Below are 16,976 nucleotides of genomic sequence, written 5' to 3' on the forward strand. Positions count from 1 at the left end.
CCCCCCCTCCCTCTCTTTCTCTTTCAACAAGTAATGATTCATTAGATTACTACTAATTACGAACCACTAATTAAATGACTATTATTAATCCAGATAAGTACACGCAGATGACTGATTAACTAATTACGTACTACAAAGGTTTTAATTTTCTCCTCTTCTCGGCGGATACAATATTAACTAATACATAAATAAGTAGAGAACAAGCAGTTAAATGTCGTGGAATAAAACGAACGTCACATATATTATTGTCGTGTGTACGCTAGTGTAATAAAACAACGTGCGCTCTCATGTTTTCCACACACACACGATATGTTCGACACGGTATGTTGTATCGACTACAATACGTTATTTTCATGGCACATCACCCCCGCATCACATGCGTGTGTGATAATCGCGGCTCGATTCAGGAATCCTAGTCGCCGCTCATCGTGGAAAAACGCGGCGGCGTTTTCCAGATTGCACTGGAGGTACGCTTCAAGCGACTTCGATCTATGCCCTGGAACAGCTCGGTCAAATCCGGCGTACACTTACGAGTGTCGAAGAATTTGTACACTATTTCCTCGGGGATGTGTCGTTGCATCGCAAGTTGCACCTTGCGCACGTGTGCTGGAAGATTTTAAATGATTTAGAGATTTTTCTCACATGTTTCTTCATCATTAAGAAATTGTTAATCACACGTAAATTTTCTTGAGGTGCTACGTTTCTATTTTAACTTCGGCAACTTCTCGGAAGAGATACGTACCCTGTGCCCAATACGGTATCTCGTGTTTTGGTCTGCTCTCGTCGTCCGAGTCGTCGTCGTCAGGTTCGCTGTCCAACACGTAATTCGTCGTGCCTGGTTGCTTATTAGCGGCTTGCTTGTGCTGTAAAATAAAGATCGAGGATTGATATCGCAGGCAACAGTGATTGGTGATGACAATGCCAGGATTGAGTGATATATATTCTCTCGGTCGATTATAAATTAAGAAGTTGGTAACTTTTAATTTTCTTTTAACGGGATTAATTTCATAAGCCATTAGCTTTTAACTTGACTTAGTTAAGAATAAAAGAAAAAATTAATTTACTCAACCCTAGATAACGTATATCAGGATAATTAATAATTTATCTATCACGAAACTCATCGAAAAGGAGGTGTTGCAACTGTTTTTGTAACTGACCATGCGCACGCGATGTTGCTTATAGACTTACTTTAGTTTGAGCCGCGTGCGCCATATTCTTCAGCCTCGTCGCTTCAGCCTGCTGCTGGGCTCTCACTTCCATTTCCTTACGCTTCTCGGCCTCCTGTTCCCGGCGCTTCTGTTCGGCGAGCAAACGCTCCGCCTCCTCTTGCTCGTGCAGTCTCTGCAACCTCTGTTGCTCCTCCAGTTTGCGACGTTCCTCCTTCTCTTGCGCTCGTTGCAACTGAGCCAGGCGCTTCTTCTCCATCTCTTCGCGCTGCTTCTCCTGCATCATCTGTGCCAACTTCGCCTTCTCCTCTCGTTCTCTCTCCGCCTTCAGCCGCTTTTCCAGTTCCTGCTTTTCTTTGGCCTCTCTCGCCAACTTGTTCTTCAGCTCCTTCTCCTCCCGTTTTCTGATACATAACGTGTGTATGTAAGATTCGATCGAAAGGATGTGTGGAAACTGCAATATTAAAGCTTCCGAATTAGTTACGTCCCTTAGAAATTAGCACATTCCCATACCTTCTCTTCTCTTCCGTCTGCAATCTCAAGGCCTCCTTTCTCTTCTTCAACGCGTCTTCCTCGTGCCGTCTCTTATCCTCCAATTTGTCAGCAGAGCTGTCCTTGACCGTTTTCGGGGCTTGGATGAAAGACTCCACACTAGTCACGATATTCACGCGCGAGGCGGTTAAAGCTTTCGCCTGCTAAAAATCCAAGCATGCGTCAAATCCTCAGTACAGACCAACACTCGAGAGAATGAAATTGAAGACGAAACCTACACTCGCGAGGTTGTACGCGTTCAACGGAGTTTGAATACGATTCGCAGACATTGGAACTATGATTTTCGATTTGCTCAAAGGTGTTGTTTTTTGCATCGCGTTCAGCCTGTCGTTTTTAATCGCCTTATTGTTCTGCTCTGGCACTTGCTCCTTGTTCTGAAGAAAAGACTAATTTGTTGTTAGAAAATATCAGAGAGACGTAACGAAGAGGAAAATAGGAAAGGAAAGCAGGTAATAGAGAAAATTAGACTCGTGAAAAATCAAATAATTAATAAGTTATGAATGAAATCTGATTGTTAGATTGTTAAAGTAGAATTAATGAAGAGCCAAGCATGGCTGACATAGCGCTGTAATAAATAATATTTGTTAAATAGTCTAAGTGCTTATTTCAGATAGATCCAAATGTTTGGGTCATGTTTGACCCTCTTCAGTGGGAAACATTACGTAACGATCATAGTCTTGCTTTCTCACTTTGTTGTATCAGAATCAACGTTGGTGTTTTGACATTCGCTTTTTACTTAACTCTATGTATATTATATATGTTTCCTGTTAAGGAGGGTCAGAGATAATTGAAACATTTGTACCTGTAAAGTAATTCTAATAATCCTAATTAAAGATCGTACAATTGTAAAACATACGATTGTTCACAGATATCTACCTCTTTAAATTCTTCGTTGTCTTTTTTCTGCTTCTCCACAAGGCAAGCTATCTTCTTGGCTTTCGCGAGTGACTTGCGAGCTAGTATCTGTGTGTAGTTTTTATCCGTATTCTTCGCCTCCGCTTCGGCTTCCGCAGCGGCCATCGCGCGGGTTTTCGTTCTGGTTATTCTGGTAGGAGCATTCACATCGACTGATGCTGGACTCTGCATCACTGCTTGCTCGAACGCCTCGACCCTTTTCTTCACGGATTCCTTTGCGTAAGGACTGAACAACGCATTCGGCTTGAACGAAGCTTTGATTTCTTGCATGACCGAGGGCGCGACCGGCTGTTTGAAATATTCTTTCACTTTCTTTATAGGAGGTGTGTTAGGGACCTCGTCGTCATCGTCGCTGAAGTTTCTTATCAGGCGTTTCTTCTTGCCGACCTGTTTCTTCGATTTCTTCAATTCAGGCGACGACTCGTCATCCGTGATTAATTCGTTATATGCGTTCGAGAGATCGTTTTGTCTTTTTTTATTCGATTGCGTACTGCCCTGTCGTGTTTTCTTCGAACTTGTTCTTTCTCCGCTATTTCCCCGACTCCTGCTCTGCTGATTCGCTGCCTTTTGGATCACGACTGTTTCGTTTAATTTTCTCTGTTGCGGCAAGGGCTCCAAAATCACCGTGGCATTCAGTATCTTCTCAGGCAAAGCTAAACTATATTTCAAAGTCGAATTCATAATTGGAGTTGGCTTCCCAATTGCATCCTCATATATAGATTCTTCGACGATATCCGTAGTAGGAGAAATAATAGCATCGTCTTTTTTTTCTTCCTTCTGAGATTTTGTAGACCCTGATCTCAGTGAACGTCGTGGTTTCTGGGCTACATCCTCTTCCTTGGTCTTTTCAGCTGTATCATCATCAGAATGAGCAACTTGCTCAGTTACTTTTCTTGTTATTCTCTCTCCTGGTTCTTTGCTCTTCACATTCTCATCTAGTTTACTATACTTCGAAGCTGCCTTACCTTCGTCCTCATCAGAACTTGTTCGCACAGATTTCTTCCTCTTGAGTTGACTTTCCCTCTTTCCCTAAGATTCATAAAATATACATCAGATATAAATAATCTCCCACAGTTGTATGGATCATGCAGAGAAATAAAGAAAATGCTACTACTTACTTTCTTTGCCAAGTGAACGGTATGTTCATTATCAGAAAGTTCCCTCAGTCTTCCATTCTGGCCAAGTAAACTTTGTTTCGCGATGTTATTCACTGCTTTCAAAGATGCCATCCTTTTTATCCTACTGCCTGCTATGCTGTCTGTATTATTAGCTTTCTCACTGACAACTTGTACATCATCTGCTAAAGTATTCTCTTGCTCTAATACATCATCCTCTAGTATGGTTTCAATACGTTGAAATCCCCTTTTCCTCGCAACCTTCGGCGTTTTCATGACAATCGGGACAGACGATGGTTGTAACAACTGATTGAGCAGATTTTGCAGACACTCCCTTTGATAATCGGCATTCTCGTTGAGATGATTTAGTATTTCCTTATGTCGGTCTTGGAAACTCAAGAAATCCTTCATAATCATCTGATATACCTCGTTCTTGCATTTAACGTCCATCGTGGAAGACGATCCTTGAGAGTTACGTTTCACAAACCTCCCGCTCCTCCCAACGCAATTCCGTTGTCCCGGCGACGTGAATTTCGGTGATACGTTTGACGTTACAATACTCATACGACGCAGAATCAAACAACTCTAACGAATTATACATCGAATGTCGATTTATTTCTTCAATACTCAAGCGTTTTCGACCACGACTCCCCGTCTTTTGGTTATCTGGCAAAATTACCGCCCATTCATTCTGGCGGGCTCTATCGACCATTTTCAACCGGACATGTCGGGACCTCTCCAATGAGAAGTAACGACTTTTCGGTTTAATTCGAATTCAGACTAATGGCGACATCTATGCCCCCTTTTGCTCCGGTGTGTTCATTCTTGTACCACTCGAAAAACATAATTTTGAAGTCATGGATATGACAGAGTTTTACACGATACTTTTATCATATTTTGCGAGAAAGGCAAACTTCTTTATCTCTATCTAAATTCCCAATTCGCCATTTATACTTTTTCTAATGAAAAAGGTAACTTTTATCGGGTTCGGCCGTCAAACCAGGTTTTCATTAGTTTTAAAGCTTCCGCTACGAACCGTTACTTATCTTCAACACAGAGATGGCGACGTTCAATGTTTTATCCATAGAGATATAAAAATAAAGGGAACAAGGGATATATGCTACCTGTAAGTGGAAGTGATAGAGGTCAAGAGAGAGATGGATGCCGAGTGTCCTATCTGTCTCTTTCTAGTCGAGCGCTGTGATTGGTTGTTACAATGAGCCGCCAAGACGACCACGCGACGTCAGGAGGGGAGAAAGCAGACCAAAATTTCGTTTTGTAAATATGCGTGTAGAATTAAAATTCGTTAAATATTCGAACGTTAACAAAATAATAATTGAACGCGATTTGTTTAAAAATGAGGCATTGTTTGAAATACAAGGCGGAGTCTTATCCTGGATGTAACCGCAGTTTTCACTCGTAAGAAAGTACAAATACGTAACCTCAAATAATTATATGTTATTTTTTCCTACATTAAAAAAAATATGTAAATGTAGGCTACCGAAGGATGTAGATATAAGGCGTAAATGGTTGAATATACTTCAACTACCTTTGTATTTTGAAGTGAAAACAGCATATATTTGCAATGATCATTTTAGCAATGACAGTTTTTTTGAATTGGATGGAGAAAAATGTATAGCTTTATCGTCGTTGGCGCGGCAGCCAATCCCAGCGCGTGACTAGAAAGAGACAGATAGGACACTCGGCATCCATCTCTCTCTTTGCCTCTATGACTTCCACTTATAGGCTTGTTCCCTCTATTCTTATATTTCTACGGTTTTATCTCATCCTTCAGCTGGACTTTTATATTGAAAATTTATTTTTTATCAAAAATATAATAAATACATTTTAATTTGATGTTAATAAAGATTTGGGTAGATTTTAATAAAAATTTATGCGACAGAGATAAAATGACGCGTTAGTATTGATAGCGTGTTCTCTGAACCCAGCCAATAAGATCTGTGTAGTGCTCATGGCCTTTCTTGAATAACAATAATTCATTCGCTTTCTGAGCGAAAATACGATTTTCTTCAATGTTGAATAATTCTGTTAAAAAAATATATATATATTACAAATTACGGGTGTGCAAATTAAAATTCGCGCTTTCGAATGATAATAAATGTCACTTTTATGTGATCTCACTTACGTGGTAGTTTGACAGAAACTACCACGTAAAAAAGAGAATATTTCATTGTACATGCTTACGTATAGCAGAATAAAAAGTCCTGCTGAAAAAACAAACCCTATTATCACATTCTTTTATTATCACATATCTCCTTATAAACGCTAATAATACTATACGCATTTCTAATTAATACTATATACATTTATAATTATATAAACAGCACCTTTTTTGATTTATATCACATTTAATTTGCTATTATTAAACGCATATCCACACCGGAGAAGAAGCAAAGACAAAAACACAGGAAGCATTCTCTGTAAACGTGATTACGCATGTGCACACGAATACACATAAATTATCATTATAAATATTACCTTTTGAGTGTATTCGTACATATTCAGCAGTGACGTACAATGTGCAATGAAAATAATTTAAATCGGCAGTGCGTAAAATATATTTAACGATTGCTCTTATCTCCGAATTATTTCAAGAAGAATTACGTCTATCTCTATATTATAAATGCAACTACTTCATTGCTTTTAAAATCACATTTTGATTCCCGATTAACTTGTATCTCACGCTCAAGTATTTTCACATAAAAATGGATCAAATCGTGAAATTCTTTCTCCTCTCATACTATAGCTGCAAAAGTTAAGTTTATCACATTATGTTACGAATGCCACTCGAACCAGTTGCTATTCCGGAGCTTTCTCACGAACGTTATCGGCACTTATCGTGTATATATTCATTCTTTATGATCTGCATTCGTCAGGATTCCCGGCAGAACAGTGCTCTTCTTGAACAAATGTCGCGAGCACCTCATCTTCGAAGTTGGGGTCGAGCAAGATGTCTATTCCTTTCATTCCGTTCTCAGAATACTTTTGAAACAAGACTTTGGACACTTCCCACAACGAACGATTGCGTTCTATCATGGAGACGAGATGCGCCGTCGATGGGAACAGCAACGACAGATTACTTGAAAATTCAATAATACGATCAGTATAAAAATATTAACAACCAAATGTTCCAATTATCGAGTATACTCACGTGAAGATGGGTATGGCCAAGTTGGTGATGAATTCTATCTGGAGATCGGGAATAGACGCACGTTCCCTGTCCATCATTTCGACGGGCGCGCTACCCATGCTCTTCTCCAGATCGCCTTGCGTGAAGAACTCGTCGTATATCTGCTCCTGAATGAAAAAATAAGACTTTGCTTAAGATCATCGATAAAAAAAATGGTAGTGAATCGAACGCCAGTGGGCAGAACTCACCGCGGTCTTCTTCACGACCTTCCAATCTTTGGTTTGATCGCCAAGATCGCAGCAATTCATAAGCAATTCAAACAACAGTTTCCGATGCCTCGGATTGTCCTTATTGTATCCATCACGGACCATCTCCTCTTGCTTTTTTCTGCTGCGGAAATGGGAGGCTAAGTCAGTGGCAAGTATGTTGTTTCTTAGTAGGTCCAAGACTTCGCTATACTCGTCGCTCTCGAAATTTTCAAATATATTGCAGCCTTCGGTGTTTAAAATGCACATTGTCTGTGCGAGATGATGCCTCTGTTGAACAATCGGAAAATCGATTCAGTTCAATCGCCATTAAATTGTTAAAAACTATTTTTAAGCGATAACATTCCCACATCTTACTTCCATAACAGAGCCTTCCGAGCTGTAAAGGCTTGCCAGTACAGTTCCCCACTTAGTCTGAAAGGTATTATTAGTTCCCCTGTGATCTATATCGTGGCATAAACACGATACGAGGAACACCAGAGCCTGAAGCGGCGTCATATAGTTCTCCTCGACGAGCTGCAAATTTTTTATCAGGAGATACCCGAAGTGTGTCACGGAGAATGCGTGTATCCAATTGTGATAAGGTGCGTCTCGATAACCTTTCTTGATATATAGCACAAACCTGGGAAATGTTATTTTCGTGATCGATAATTTTAAATGTTACGAGAGAAGCAGCGGAGACGCTTGTGCGTGACACTTTGATATTTTCTATATACCTCGCGAGCGTCGGAATTTTAATCCTCCAATGTTGGAGAAAAGGCAAGTCTGTGATCATCTTAATGACGTAGCAAGGTAAGTGTTTGTAGGGCACACTCTTCGGATTGAATTGGAACTTGTTGAAATTTTTAATGCTATGATCGTCCCCGCAGCTTAACAAGGCTTCCACGATGGATTCCTCCACCTAGAAATAAAATTCCTATTTACACACAGCAATGATATATATATATATATATATATATATATATATATATATATAGCAACCATAAAACATATTACACGCGTAATTAAATATCGTAATTATATATTATATTCAATTGGAAGTTAATCTCGGAAGACATTCACCTTCATGTGATACATCATAATCTCATTGCTAAGTTTGTTTCGAGCTTGAGCGTCCTGCATTTTCTTGTAAACAATACTATGCATTATCGATATACCACAATAAATACTAAACGCCGTTGCGATCTCTTCGTCAGAGACATCGAAGTATAAACTATCCATCTTATTGCACAGTTGAGCCACTCCTAAAATATAATGGCGTTTTAGTACATTTTCACAATCCCAGGCATGGTTTAGTGGTCAGCAATAGCGAGAAAAGTGAGTTTCATTCTTGTAAAAATAAGAAAATAATGAAGTCAACTTTAAAAAGTAAATAAAATTGAGTATTATCCAAATTTATTTATTTATTGAACATGATTTCTTGTGATTGAGTTTTTTTTTAATGGTTCACACATCAAGTAAGGAAAGAAAGAAAAAGTGATAAAAGTAGGCTTTTTTCTTAAAAGTGAGGAAAAGTGAGAAAAGTGAGTCGCTTTCGTGCCTGCATTCCCCTTAATGAACTTACCAATAATGCCACTCTCATCTCGTATCGGGAAGCACAGAATATTCCTAGTTCTAAACCCTGTTAACTCGTCGATTCCGCGATAAAAGAGGGGATGATTATACGCATCGCGAATATTAAGTAATTTACCGGTGGTCGCTACGTGACCAGCTATACCTTGCCCGATAGGTATTCTCATTTCGGGCGCATCCTAGAAACATTTAGGAAGAACGTTATCTATAAAATGTCAGCATCTTTAGTTCAAGAAATTCTTTAAATTAACGTACACGTTACTCACTTCTTTCGTGGAAAGACCATCGAACACCTTCGCAACTAGATCTTGTTGGTCAGGATCCAGAAGAAATAAAGAACACCTCTCCGCGTTCGTTAATCTTCTGACTTCCGCCATAATCTCGCGTAAGAGATCAGGTAAGATGCCTAGATGAATGTGCAGAAAGATGATTAAAAACTAATTACACGCTGGCCACTATACTCGGACAACTAATCACCATACCTAAATGCGTGTAAAGTTTTCTGGAAACAGCTAGTAAATTCTGGCATTGTTGCTTCACGCGAGTTTCCTCAAAGTGACGCAAGGAACTCAGTATGTATCCAAGGCAGAATCTATGAAATTTCATTGAAAATGCACTCGACAATTGAAACAGTTACGTTTTAACAAACATCTAGCAGCATTAGTGTTACCTAAAGCATTCCTGAACTATTTCTGTACAAGCACGCTCAGATTCATCCCCATTCATACAATTTGTACATTTCATATAATCTACAAGGCATACAAGCAAGGCTGTGTAATCCTTAAAAGGATGCTGTATAGGGATTGTCAAGAGAGAAAGACTGGAACTTGACGGCGTGTCAACTATTCTATTGATATATCTCAACAACTCTTGATTGAGTTTCTCAACGTTTGTGACTAATGTTGTCCTATTTGCCACAGCTTCGTGTAAAATATTGTTCTTTATCTGTAATAAAGTTTTATATTCGACTTTTATATTTGCAAAAATTGCACGGTACATGTAAAAAAATATGTCGTTGAAAAGGCATTGCTTTTTTGCAAGTAGGTACACAGAATTGTTTTGATAGCAGACACATCATATAAAAATTATGTCAAGTGTCACTCATACAAAAATTCACAAGGATAGCCAGTTATCTCGCTGATATCACAGATAGAATTACGATAAAAAATCAAATCTGTAGTCTTATCACAGAAGTGGTACAAGCAAGCGGTTTAAAGTACCTGCTAAGTTTTCTGAATGACTACATCATACCGATAATAATTTACAGACAATTAATAACTTTCCTATAGGAGTGCTAAATATATATACAAACAACACAAGATAGAAATCGGTACTTTCTTGATCATAATCGAATACTTTTACAATTGTTTAGATAAAATCACTTGGATATCCAATGACAATGCGTCCACAGTTGCATATCTCTACAGGACCAAAGGACTTACAGGAAATCTCAACTCTCTGTCCAAAATTTCTTCGCCTATCACATGAATAACCATCTCCTCCGACTCCAACAATACTGATATGAGAAAGACCACTTTTGCATTCGTCTCATTCTGTACCTGTAACGGACAAAATGAGATTAATAACAAGAAAAACTGATCAAGCACGAAGAATAGACAAGCTGATATGATCATCCAAGTGTGTCATGAAAAAAGAGGAGAGGACACGGTCAGCCACGGTGTTCCACCGGCTAGCAGACGACTGCGAAATCATTCACGATCTCGTGTTACCATTGGTCAATGACGCGACGATTCGGCGTCGATCGTTCAAAAATCGCGGAGACGCGGTCAAGAAGCAAAGATCGCGTGTACGTACGTATCTATTCAACCGCAGTTGCACCTCCGTAAGCGACAGATCGCAGAGCTGCTCGACCAACGAGAGGATCTTCCTCGGGTCGGAGATCAGATCCGCGCTCATTTCGTAAAATCGCCGCGTCCGTCGTCGGGAAACTCTTCTCTCTCTCTCTTCCTCCTCGGTCTCTCGCAGATTATTTCAAAGAGGAACACGCGAGCACGCCGTCGCCCGCGCGCAACAATAATAATCCGTCGACGGCGTCGGCCGCCTCGTCTTCATGCTCTTCCGCGCGAATTAACATTGACATTAATATATCGACCTGAAAACAAAATAAACAGCGGTACTCGCCGGTTAATATTAAACACGCGCCGATCGCGGCTTCCTTGGGAATTGACTGTCGAGAACTCGGTTGTTTAGCCGCACTGTGCGCGCCTATATTGATAAACAGGAATCGCGCGTGACCGCGTCGAACGACGCGTTCTTTTGCGCGTTTTGTTGAAAAAATAAGTTTCGGTTCGTTCGGATTTTCCTTAGCGCAGCCGCGCACCTGCCGCCAGCAATGTTGCCAAATTAGGGGATTTAGTGCAACTATACTACAATTCGTGTTGTATTCGCATGTATTCATATTTTACGAGAAAAATCATATTTGCTCATTAAATTATTTTTGGGGTCTTTCTTGCGAATATATTTTGCCCTCTACAGAGTCGGATTTTGCAATATTGAGGCCCTAAAAATTTATAATAATCAAAAATACGGACTCCTACTGCACTCAAAGTGATGCGAGTGTAGTATCTGAAGTGTATCACGAAGCCATATTTTTGTTTATTATAAATTTTTAAGGCATTAATTGCAAAATCAAGCTCTACACAGGAATGGATACGTGTGCGAGAAAGACTCCAAAAATAATTTGATGAGCAAATATGATTTATCTGAAATAAAATATGGAAAAGTGCAGATGTGACAGAAAGTGTAGCCTAGGTATACCAAATTCCCTAACTTGACAACACTGGCTGCCGGCCTCTGCGCGCATCATGTGACCCCCCCGGATGACGGTGATTCGTCCCATCTTAAATCTAAGTATCGACACATAATTTTTCTCCTAGGACGGAAGTGTAAAAAATGAAATATTTTCAAATTAGATTTACACTTTTCACGAATTCACGCTAGACGAGAAGATTTCTTCACCCCTTTGGAGCGTTGATTATGAATTTTCTTCTCTAACGTGAACTTGTGAGAAGTGTAAAGTTTTAATTTAAAGATATTTCACTTTTCACACTTCCATCCTAGGGGGAAAGTTCGATCGATATTCTGGTGAATCGTGTTTAGAAGTTGGTTCATCGAGAGGCAACGGTCGCTGATGGAATGTACAAGTTGGCGACAACTTTGAATTTGTTTAAAACGGCTCCGACGTGCGAACGTCAGATGCGGATCGGAACGCGAATGAACAGATTCTTCTGGATGCTCTTTCAGCGAAGCAGCGTGTACATGTTGAAATTACACACGATTCAGGAGTTGGTGAGGAAACGGTTTCCTTGTTTTCAAACGATCGTCGCTCACAGAGCGGTCGGTTGTTGCTCGTTGCAACACTGTTGCATATTTGTAATGCTAGTTTTATGACAGTGTGGTATCCCGTGTCAGTCTAATAATAATCTCTACGATGCTCATTACATATTGTTTACAATGCGCGAGATACGTGAATGCAACAACAATGGGGCGGGGAGGTTAACACCTTGCATATGCCAGCAAGTAATGCTGTGATTGAAAACCTTCTATAATAATTAATGCACAAATTGTGTGAATACTGGTCTGTCAATAATATATCCCGTAAGAATGAGCGGGGAGGCAGAGTATAATGTCGCTGCTAGGTACAGAACAGTCAGGAAACATCTGGACAACTTGGGGTACAAGCAAGCATTATCGTTAGACGCTTTGCCCCTGATAGAGACTTTGCTAGCTGATCTTATTCAAACTACTGACAGTCTCAAGCATTTTAAATCCATTGCTCAAGAAAACGTCGAGGTGAGTTATGGTAATACTATTGCTCCAGATACGAGATTGTTCTAAGTTTCTTCTTGAGAGCTTGAGGAACTGAGTGACAGTTGAAGTAAGTTTCGTCGCCTGACTTCATGCATGTCTCAGATACGAGAGAACTTTAAGCAATCATTGTTGTGTCACTTTATTTACAAATAATATGACTGTACACAATTATTTCAATGTCACATCTTTATGATTTGATGGTGACATTGCGTTCTGTACATAGGCATGCAGCCAACTGCAACTGGCAATTGATCCTTACAAGTGTGATAATGCAAGATTAGTGAGGGAGTGCAACCAGCTTCATGCAGATCTGATAGAGGCTAAAGAGACGCATCAGAAACAAGTCAAGGAACTCAAGAAGCAGATACACAAGTTAGAGTGCGAGTGCAATGATCTGCAGTTGGCATCCTCGCGTAACATACATAAAATAAAGGAGTTGGAAAGCGAGTCAGCAGCCAAGTCTAAGAAGATACTGGAGCTGCAGGGCAAATGTTTGAAGCCAACTATTACTAATGCTGGACTAGGTGATTTTAATATTAATTAATTTATATAATACTAATTATATTTATATTGAAGTGTTCGTATTGAAGTAATACCGTGTCTCAATAAAATTTTTATAGCTGCTAAGAAGCGTCCCAGCTTTCCTCTCCGAAGGCCAGTGTTAGAGTCTGAGCCAATGCCGAGGGCAAAGAGCGGCAGTGCGCTACCAAGATTGAGCAGCATGGAGCCGAAGGTAATAGACATGATAAGCATGGCAGATCACAAAATAGGCAGTTTAAGTCACGAGGTAACGAAATTAAGAGGGGAACTATTACTGCAGACTGACACAGTACAGACCCTTGAGAAACAGGTACACTAAGCATTAATATCTAGATATATGCATGCATTAATTGGGCATATTTTTTCTCACGAGGAAATATTCGGCATGGTAATAATTGCCGAGGCAAAAGTAGTAAAATATTCTTGGTAGTGCATATACAAAAATAAAAAATGATATAAAGTTTAGCGCAAATATAAGAAAAAAACAAACATCTTTCACAGTTAACCACGAAAGAAAAAGAAATGAATCGGCTGAGAAAGATGTTGGAGGGCGGTCGTTCCTATGCCGCAGTTAGCAAGGATTGCGTTTGCAAAAAGTTGGAGAAGAAAGCTGGCGCTACGCATGATGTTATGGAAGTTAACGAGATGAGAATCCTTCAGCAAACCAAATTGGAATTGGAACAGCAGCTGAAAGGTGAGGGACGGAGAAATTCTTGCGACACGTATTCTCGATTGAAGTTCATTCACCAGAATATCCGATTTCATGCGTTCAATCTTTCTTGAATGATGCAGAAGCTCTAAATAAACAACATGATGCTATGTCTCAGGCGATGAAACTAGCAGCGCGAAATGAGGAGCTAGAGAAAGAATTGAGAGACATAGATCACGTTGCGTTAGCTGTAGAAGCCGACTGCAATTCTGCGGTTAAAGAGAATAACAGGAGAGTCTGCAGGCTTCAGGTACGAACAGTCGTAATCGTAATAATTACATTTACACGTTCCTTCAAAAACTGAATTATTTGTTCACGCACTTACGGCGCTTGTGTAGGAGAAATTGGAGGACGTGATGACGCAGGTGCACGTTTTAGAGCGCGAGTTGACTGTAGAGCGGAGAGAAGTGCAGGAGTTGAGGGCGGATCTCGAAGCGTGCAGGCTTGAGAAACGTAACATCCAACGCACCTTGGAATCCACGTTAGACGAAAAGAAACAGATGACCGACAGGATCAATCAACTAACAATCATCGGTAAGTCAAGATTCCTTCACCTCGATCTCCTCTTTCTGTTAACAGCCTGTATTACTCTTGTCGAGGGTGAAAACTTAAAATGATATTGCAGAGAAAAATTTAAACGATGAGATAGGAAGACTGACCAGAGAAAATGAAAGCCGTACACAAGGTATCGTTCGGTCACGGTGTACTAATGAAATATTAGAGGAACACGTATGTGTCGTGCAAAGTAACGAAGGTAATGGTCGAACGCGGCGAGAGAATAAAGGGGGAAAAGGATGGCCAAGATAAAGGGATGATACCTTTGAGGAAAAAGATCGGCGCGAACGGCAGGCCGATTTCCAAACGCAGCGCGATAAAATTACACGTATTTTTGCGGAACGGTTATTTTGGAGGAATAACCACCGACGCACACAAACATACACAAATAGTCTTATCAGAGAAGATATAGCAAGGTACCTGTATCTCTTTTCAGCGTCCAAGAACCACCTAGGCGAAAAATACGGCGTGGATCACCAGACGATGGCTAAAGACGTGGAAATTACGAAAGACGCGACCAACCTCGACATGCAGAGACGGATCGACGAAGCGAATCTGCAAATCGCATCTGTAAGTCAGCTCTATTTGGATGCCGACCGGTTTTAATGAAATTTACGATGCCAAGGCGACATTCACTTTGCAGCTGCAACAGTCGATACAACGATTAGAGGCGGAACGGGATCATTATAGGAAGGAGTACATCAACTGTCGAGAAGAGCAGCGCAGAGTGTCCGAGAAAGATAACGTGAGAACGAAATCTGAGGAAAAATCGTCGAAAGTGCGAGGGAATTATGGGATTTTATCTTTTTCCTTTCTTAATGGAAACACAGGTCGAGCTATGGACACGGATTTGCGAATTGAAGCGCGAGTTGGGCAACAAGGAACAAGCGTTGAGCGAAGCGCAACGTCAACAAGAGGAATTGTATCACGAAAAGGAGGATTTGGAGGTGCGATTGCGAACCTACAAAGGTCAACAGAGGCAGGCATGTGTTCCTTGCAGATCATGCAGCCTGTGCAAGCCTGTTCGTATTTGCACCTGCTCGACCGGCCCGTCGATAGCTACTGGAGATATTAGCACGACGAAGGTATTTACAGTCGCACACTACATTTTGCAAGCGGGACGTTTACTGTCTGGAAAAACCTGGGATTCTCAGGGAATTGTTTATGTCTGGAAAAATCAGAGAATTCTCAGAGAATTTTATTGAAAATCGGGACACTTTAAATGGATCATTTATCTGCAAATTGGGTTTGAGTAGACACCCCGGCAAGTAAAATATACACGTTGTTCATTTCTCGCGTCAATTCGATTTCGCGTAGACGATGTTTGAACGTCTGGAACGAGAACGGGATACAGCCAGGGCGGATGTCGAGCGATTGATAGAGGAGCGCGACGCATTGCGAGAGAGGCTCAAGGTAAGCCAGCTGAATTATTAATTCGATCAATCGGGCGTTATCCTATTCATCGTTGGTTTCTAGCGTTCTCGTTTCGATACATTGTAATTAAGTACTTACAGCTAACACTGCAGTTCGTAACCCCTTAAGACTCAAAACATTTTTTACCTGGAAACTTTGTATATAAATGCTATTTTCCCTTCGAAAATTGAAAATCTTTGGAAGAAATCATAAAAGAATATTTTGAGTTTACACGTGAATCCCAAAAACCCGCCGTCACAGTGACGATGGTTGAGCACATAGCGAACCACATGTCGATACAATGTCTGACCATCACAATTGTGGTGGTTGGATCTCAAAGGGATGATCTTCTGATACCTTGTTTCATCCGCTAAATGCACTTGTTCGATGATCCGTATACAAATAACAATCAATATTGCTGATTACGACTAATAACATATCACATGTTTGTCGTGAACGCACGATTGGGCGGCCTATCGGTAGATGATGGCGGAGACGAACACGAGCGAGCAGCTTCGTCTCAAAGAGAGCTTGGTCGAGGCGGAGAAACGCTTGAAGCACGCGGAGAAAGAACGGCAAGATTTGCTGGTCACTCAGGGAACCAGGAGAGCGGCGATCAACGGCCTCGAGGATCAGCTGGATGACGTGCAGGAGGAGCTGCGCCGCACCAAGCAGGAACTGGTGACGCAGCGGACGCAGTACTTTCAACTACGGTAACGCTCTTCGTTTTATTTCCGCGCATGAGACGTGTGCTGACTTCCTCCTTCCAAATGTTCCTCGCTGCAGAACCCTGCAGGATCAAACGGATCAAGCGCTCGGAGACGCGCAAGGTCAATTGTCGCAGGCGGAATCGGAGCTGAATAAGGCGATAGATCGCAACAGAAGCATGGAACAGCAACAGACGCACTTGAACGATCAGATCAAGGAACTGAAGCAGGAGATTAATGCTCTGCGCTCGAGCATGACGCTCTTGGATCAGGAGAAGGACCGATTGCTGGTGAGCGAGACTAACGCGACAAATGCGACGCTCTCCTTCGGACGCCACGACATTTCTTTTATTCGGCGACTCTTACAGATGGCTTTGGACGAGAAGACGGAAAAGATTGCCGCGTTGGAGCGAGAACTGGTGCACAAGGACCAACAAACGGAAGGGATGCAGCAACAGGTCCGCGACTTACAGCATAAGAACGA

General features: G+C 41.0%; 3 protein-coding genes across 11 annotated transcripts in view; 1 reads left to right on the top strand and 2 right to left on the bottom strand.

Annotated features, from left to right (window-relative positions):
* Positions 1-18: 18 nt before the first annotated feature.
* On the bottom strand, positions 19-4,482 carry LOC106746339 (trichohyalin). 4 transcript variants are annotated; one of them, XM_014622901.1, is made up of 7 exons: positions 3,752-4,482; positions 2,595-3,662; positions 1,937-2,092; positions 1,680-1,858; positions 1,189-1,570; positions 743-863; positions 19-606 (listed from the first exon to the last, which is right to left on the bottom strand). In XM_014622901.1, the coding sequence occupies exons 1-7, from the start codon at positions 4,310-4,312 to the stop codon at positions 413-415; spliced, it is 2,661 nt and encodes an 886-aa protein (XP_014478387.1). In that variant the 5' UTR covers positions 4,313-4,482; the 3' UTR covers positions 19-412. The 4 variants fall into 4 exon arrangements, with proteins under 4 accessions (XP_014478387.1, XP_014478378.1, XP_014478371.1 ...); XM_014622892.1 differs by having other exon boundaries at positions 1,680-1,861; XM_014622885.1 differs by having other exon boundaries at positions 1,937-2,104.
* Positions 4,483-5,991: 1,509 nt separating this feature from the next.
* On the bottom strand, positions 5,992-10,654 carry LOC106746310 (cGMP-dependent 3',5'-cyclic phosphodiesterase-like). The gene is made up of 12 exons (XM_014622800.1): positions 10,553-10,654; positions 10,180-10,296; positions 9,408-9,682; positions 9,220-9,329; positions 9,004-9,143; positions 8,730-8,916; positions 8,228-8,409; positions 7,882-8,066; positions 7,523-7,787; positions 7,148-7,435; positions 6,921-7,066; positions 5,992-6,848 (listed from the first exon to the last, which is right to left on the bottom strand). The coding sequence occupies exons 1-12, from the start codon at positions 10,652-10,654 to the stop codon at positions 6,626-6,628; spliced, it is 2,220 nt and encodes a 739-aa protein (XP_014478286.1). The 3' UTR covers positions 5,992-6,625.
* Positions 10,655-11,855: 1,201 nt separating this feature from the next.
* The window catches only part of LOC106745194 (centrosomal protein of 135 kDa), a 30,317-nt gene continuing 25,196 nt past the window's right edge, over positions 11,856-16,976 (top strand). Inside the window, exons 1-14 of one of the 6 annotated variants that reach the window (XM_014620593.1) lie at positions 11,856-12,550; positions 12,792-13,092; positions 13,189-13,418; positions 13,610-13,802; positions 13,901-14,067; positions 14,156-14,351; positions 14,443-14,502; positions 14,809-14,942; positions 15,016-15,117; positions 15,203-15,457; positions 15,690-15,785; positions 16,269-16,498; positions 16,572-16,782; positions 16,861-16,976. In XM_014620593.1, the coding sequence (XP_014476079.1) occupies positions 12,362-12,550; positions 12,792-13,092; positions 13,189-13,418; positions 13,610-13,802; positions 13,901-14,067; positions 14,156-14,351; positions 14,443-14,502; positions 14,809-14,942; positions 15,016-15,117; positions 15,203-15,457; positions 15,690-15,785; positions 16,269-16,498; positions 16,572-16,782; positions 16,861-16,976 (2,480 nt within the window). In that variant the 5' untranslated portion in view covers positions 11,856-12,361. The remainder of the gene's footprint in view (positions 12,551-12,791; positions 13,093-13,188; positions 13,419-13,609; positions 13,803-13,900; positions 14,068-14,155; positions 14,352-14,442; positions 14,503-14,808; positions 14,943-15,015; positions 15,118-15,202; positions 15,458-15,689; positions 15,786-16,268; positions 16,499-16,571; positions 16,783-16,860) is intronic. The other 5 variants (XM_014620602.1, XM_014620558.1, XM_014620583.1 and 2 more) reach the window with 5 other exon arrangements.

The sequence above is a fragment of the Dinoponera quadriceps genome, unplaced genomic scaffold, assembly GCF_001313825.1.
Source record: "Dinoponera quadriceps isolate SergipeBrazil2010 unplaced genomic scaffold, ASM131382v1 scaffold120, whole genome shotgun sequence".
NCBI lineage: Eukaryota > Metazoa > Arthropoda > Insecta > Hymenoptera > Formicidae > Dinoponera > Dinoponera quadriceps.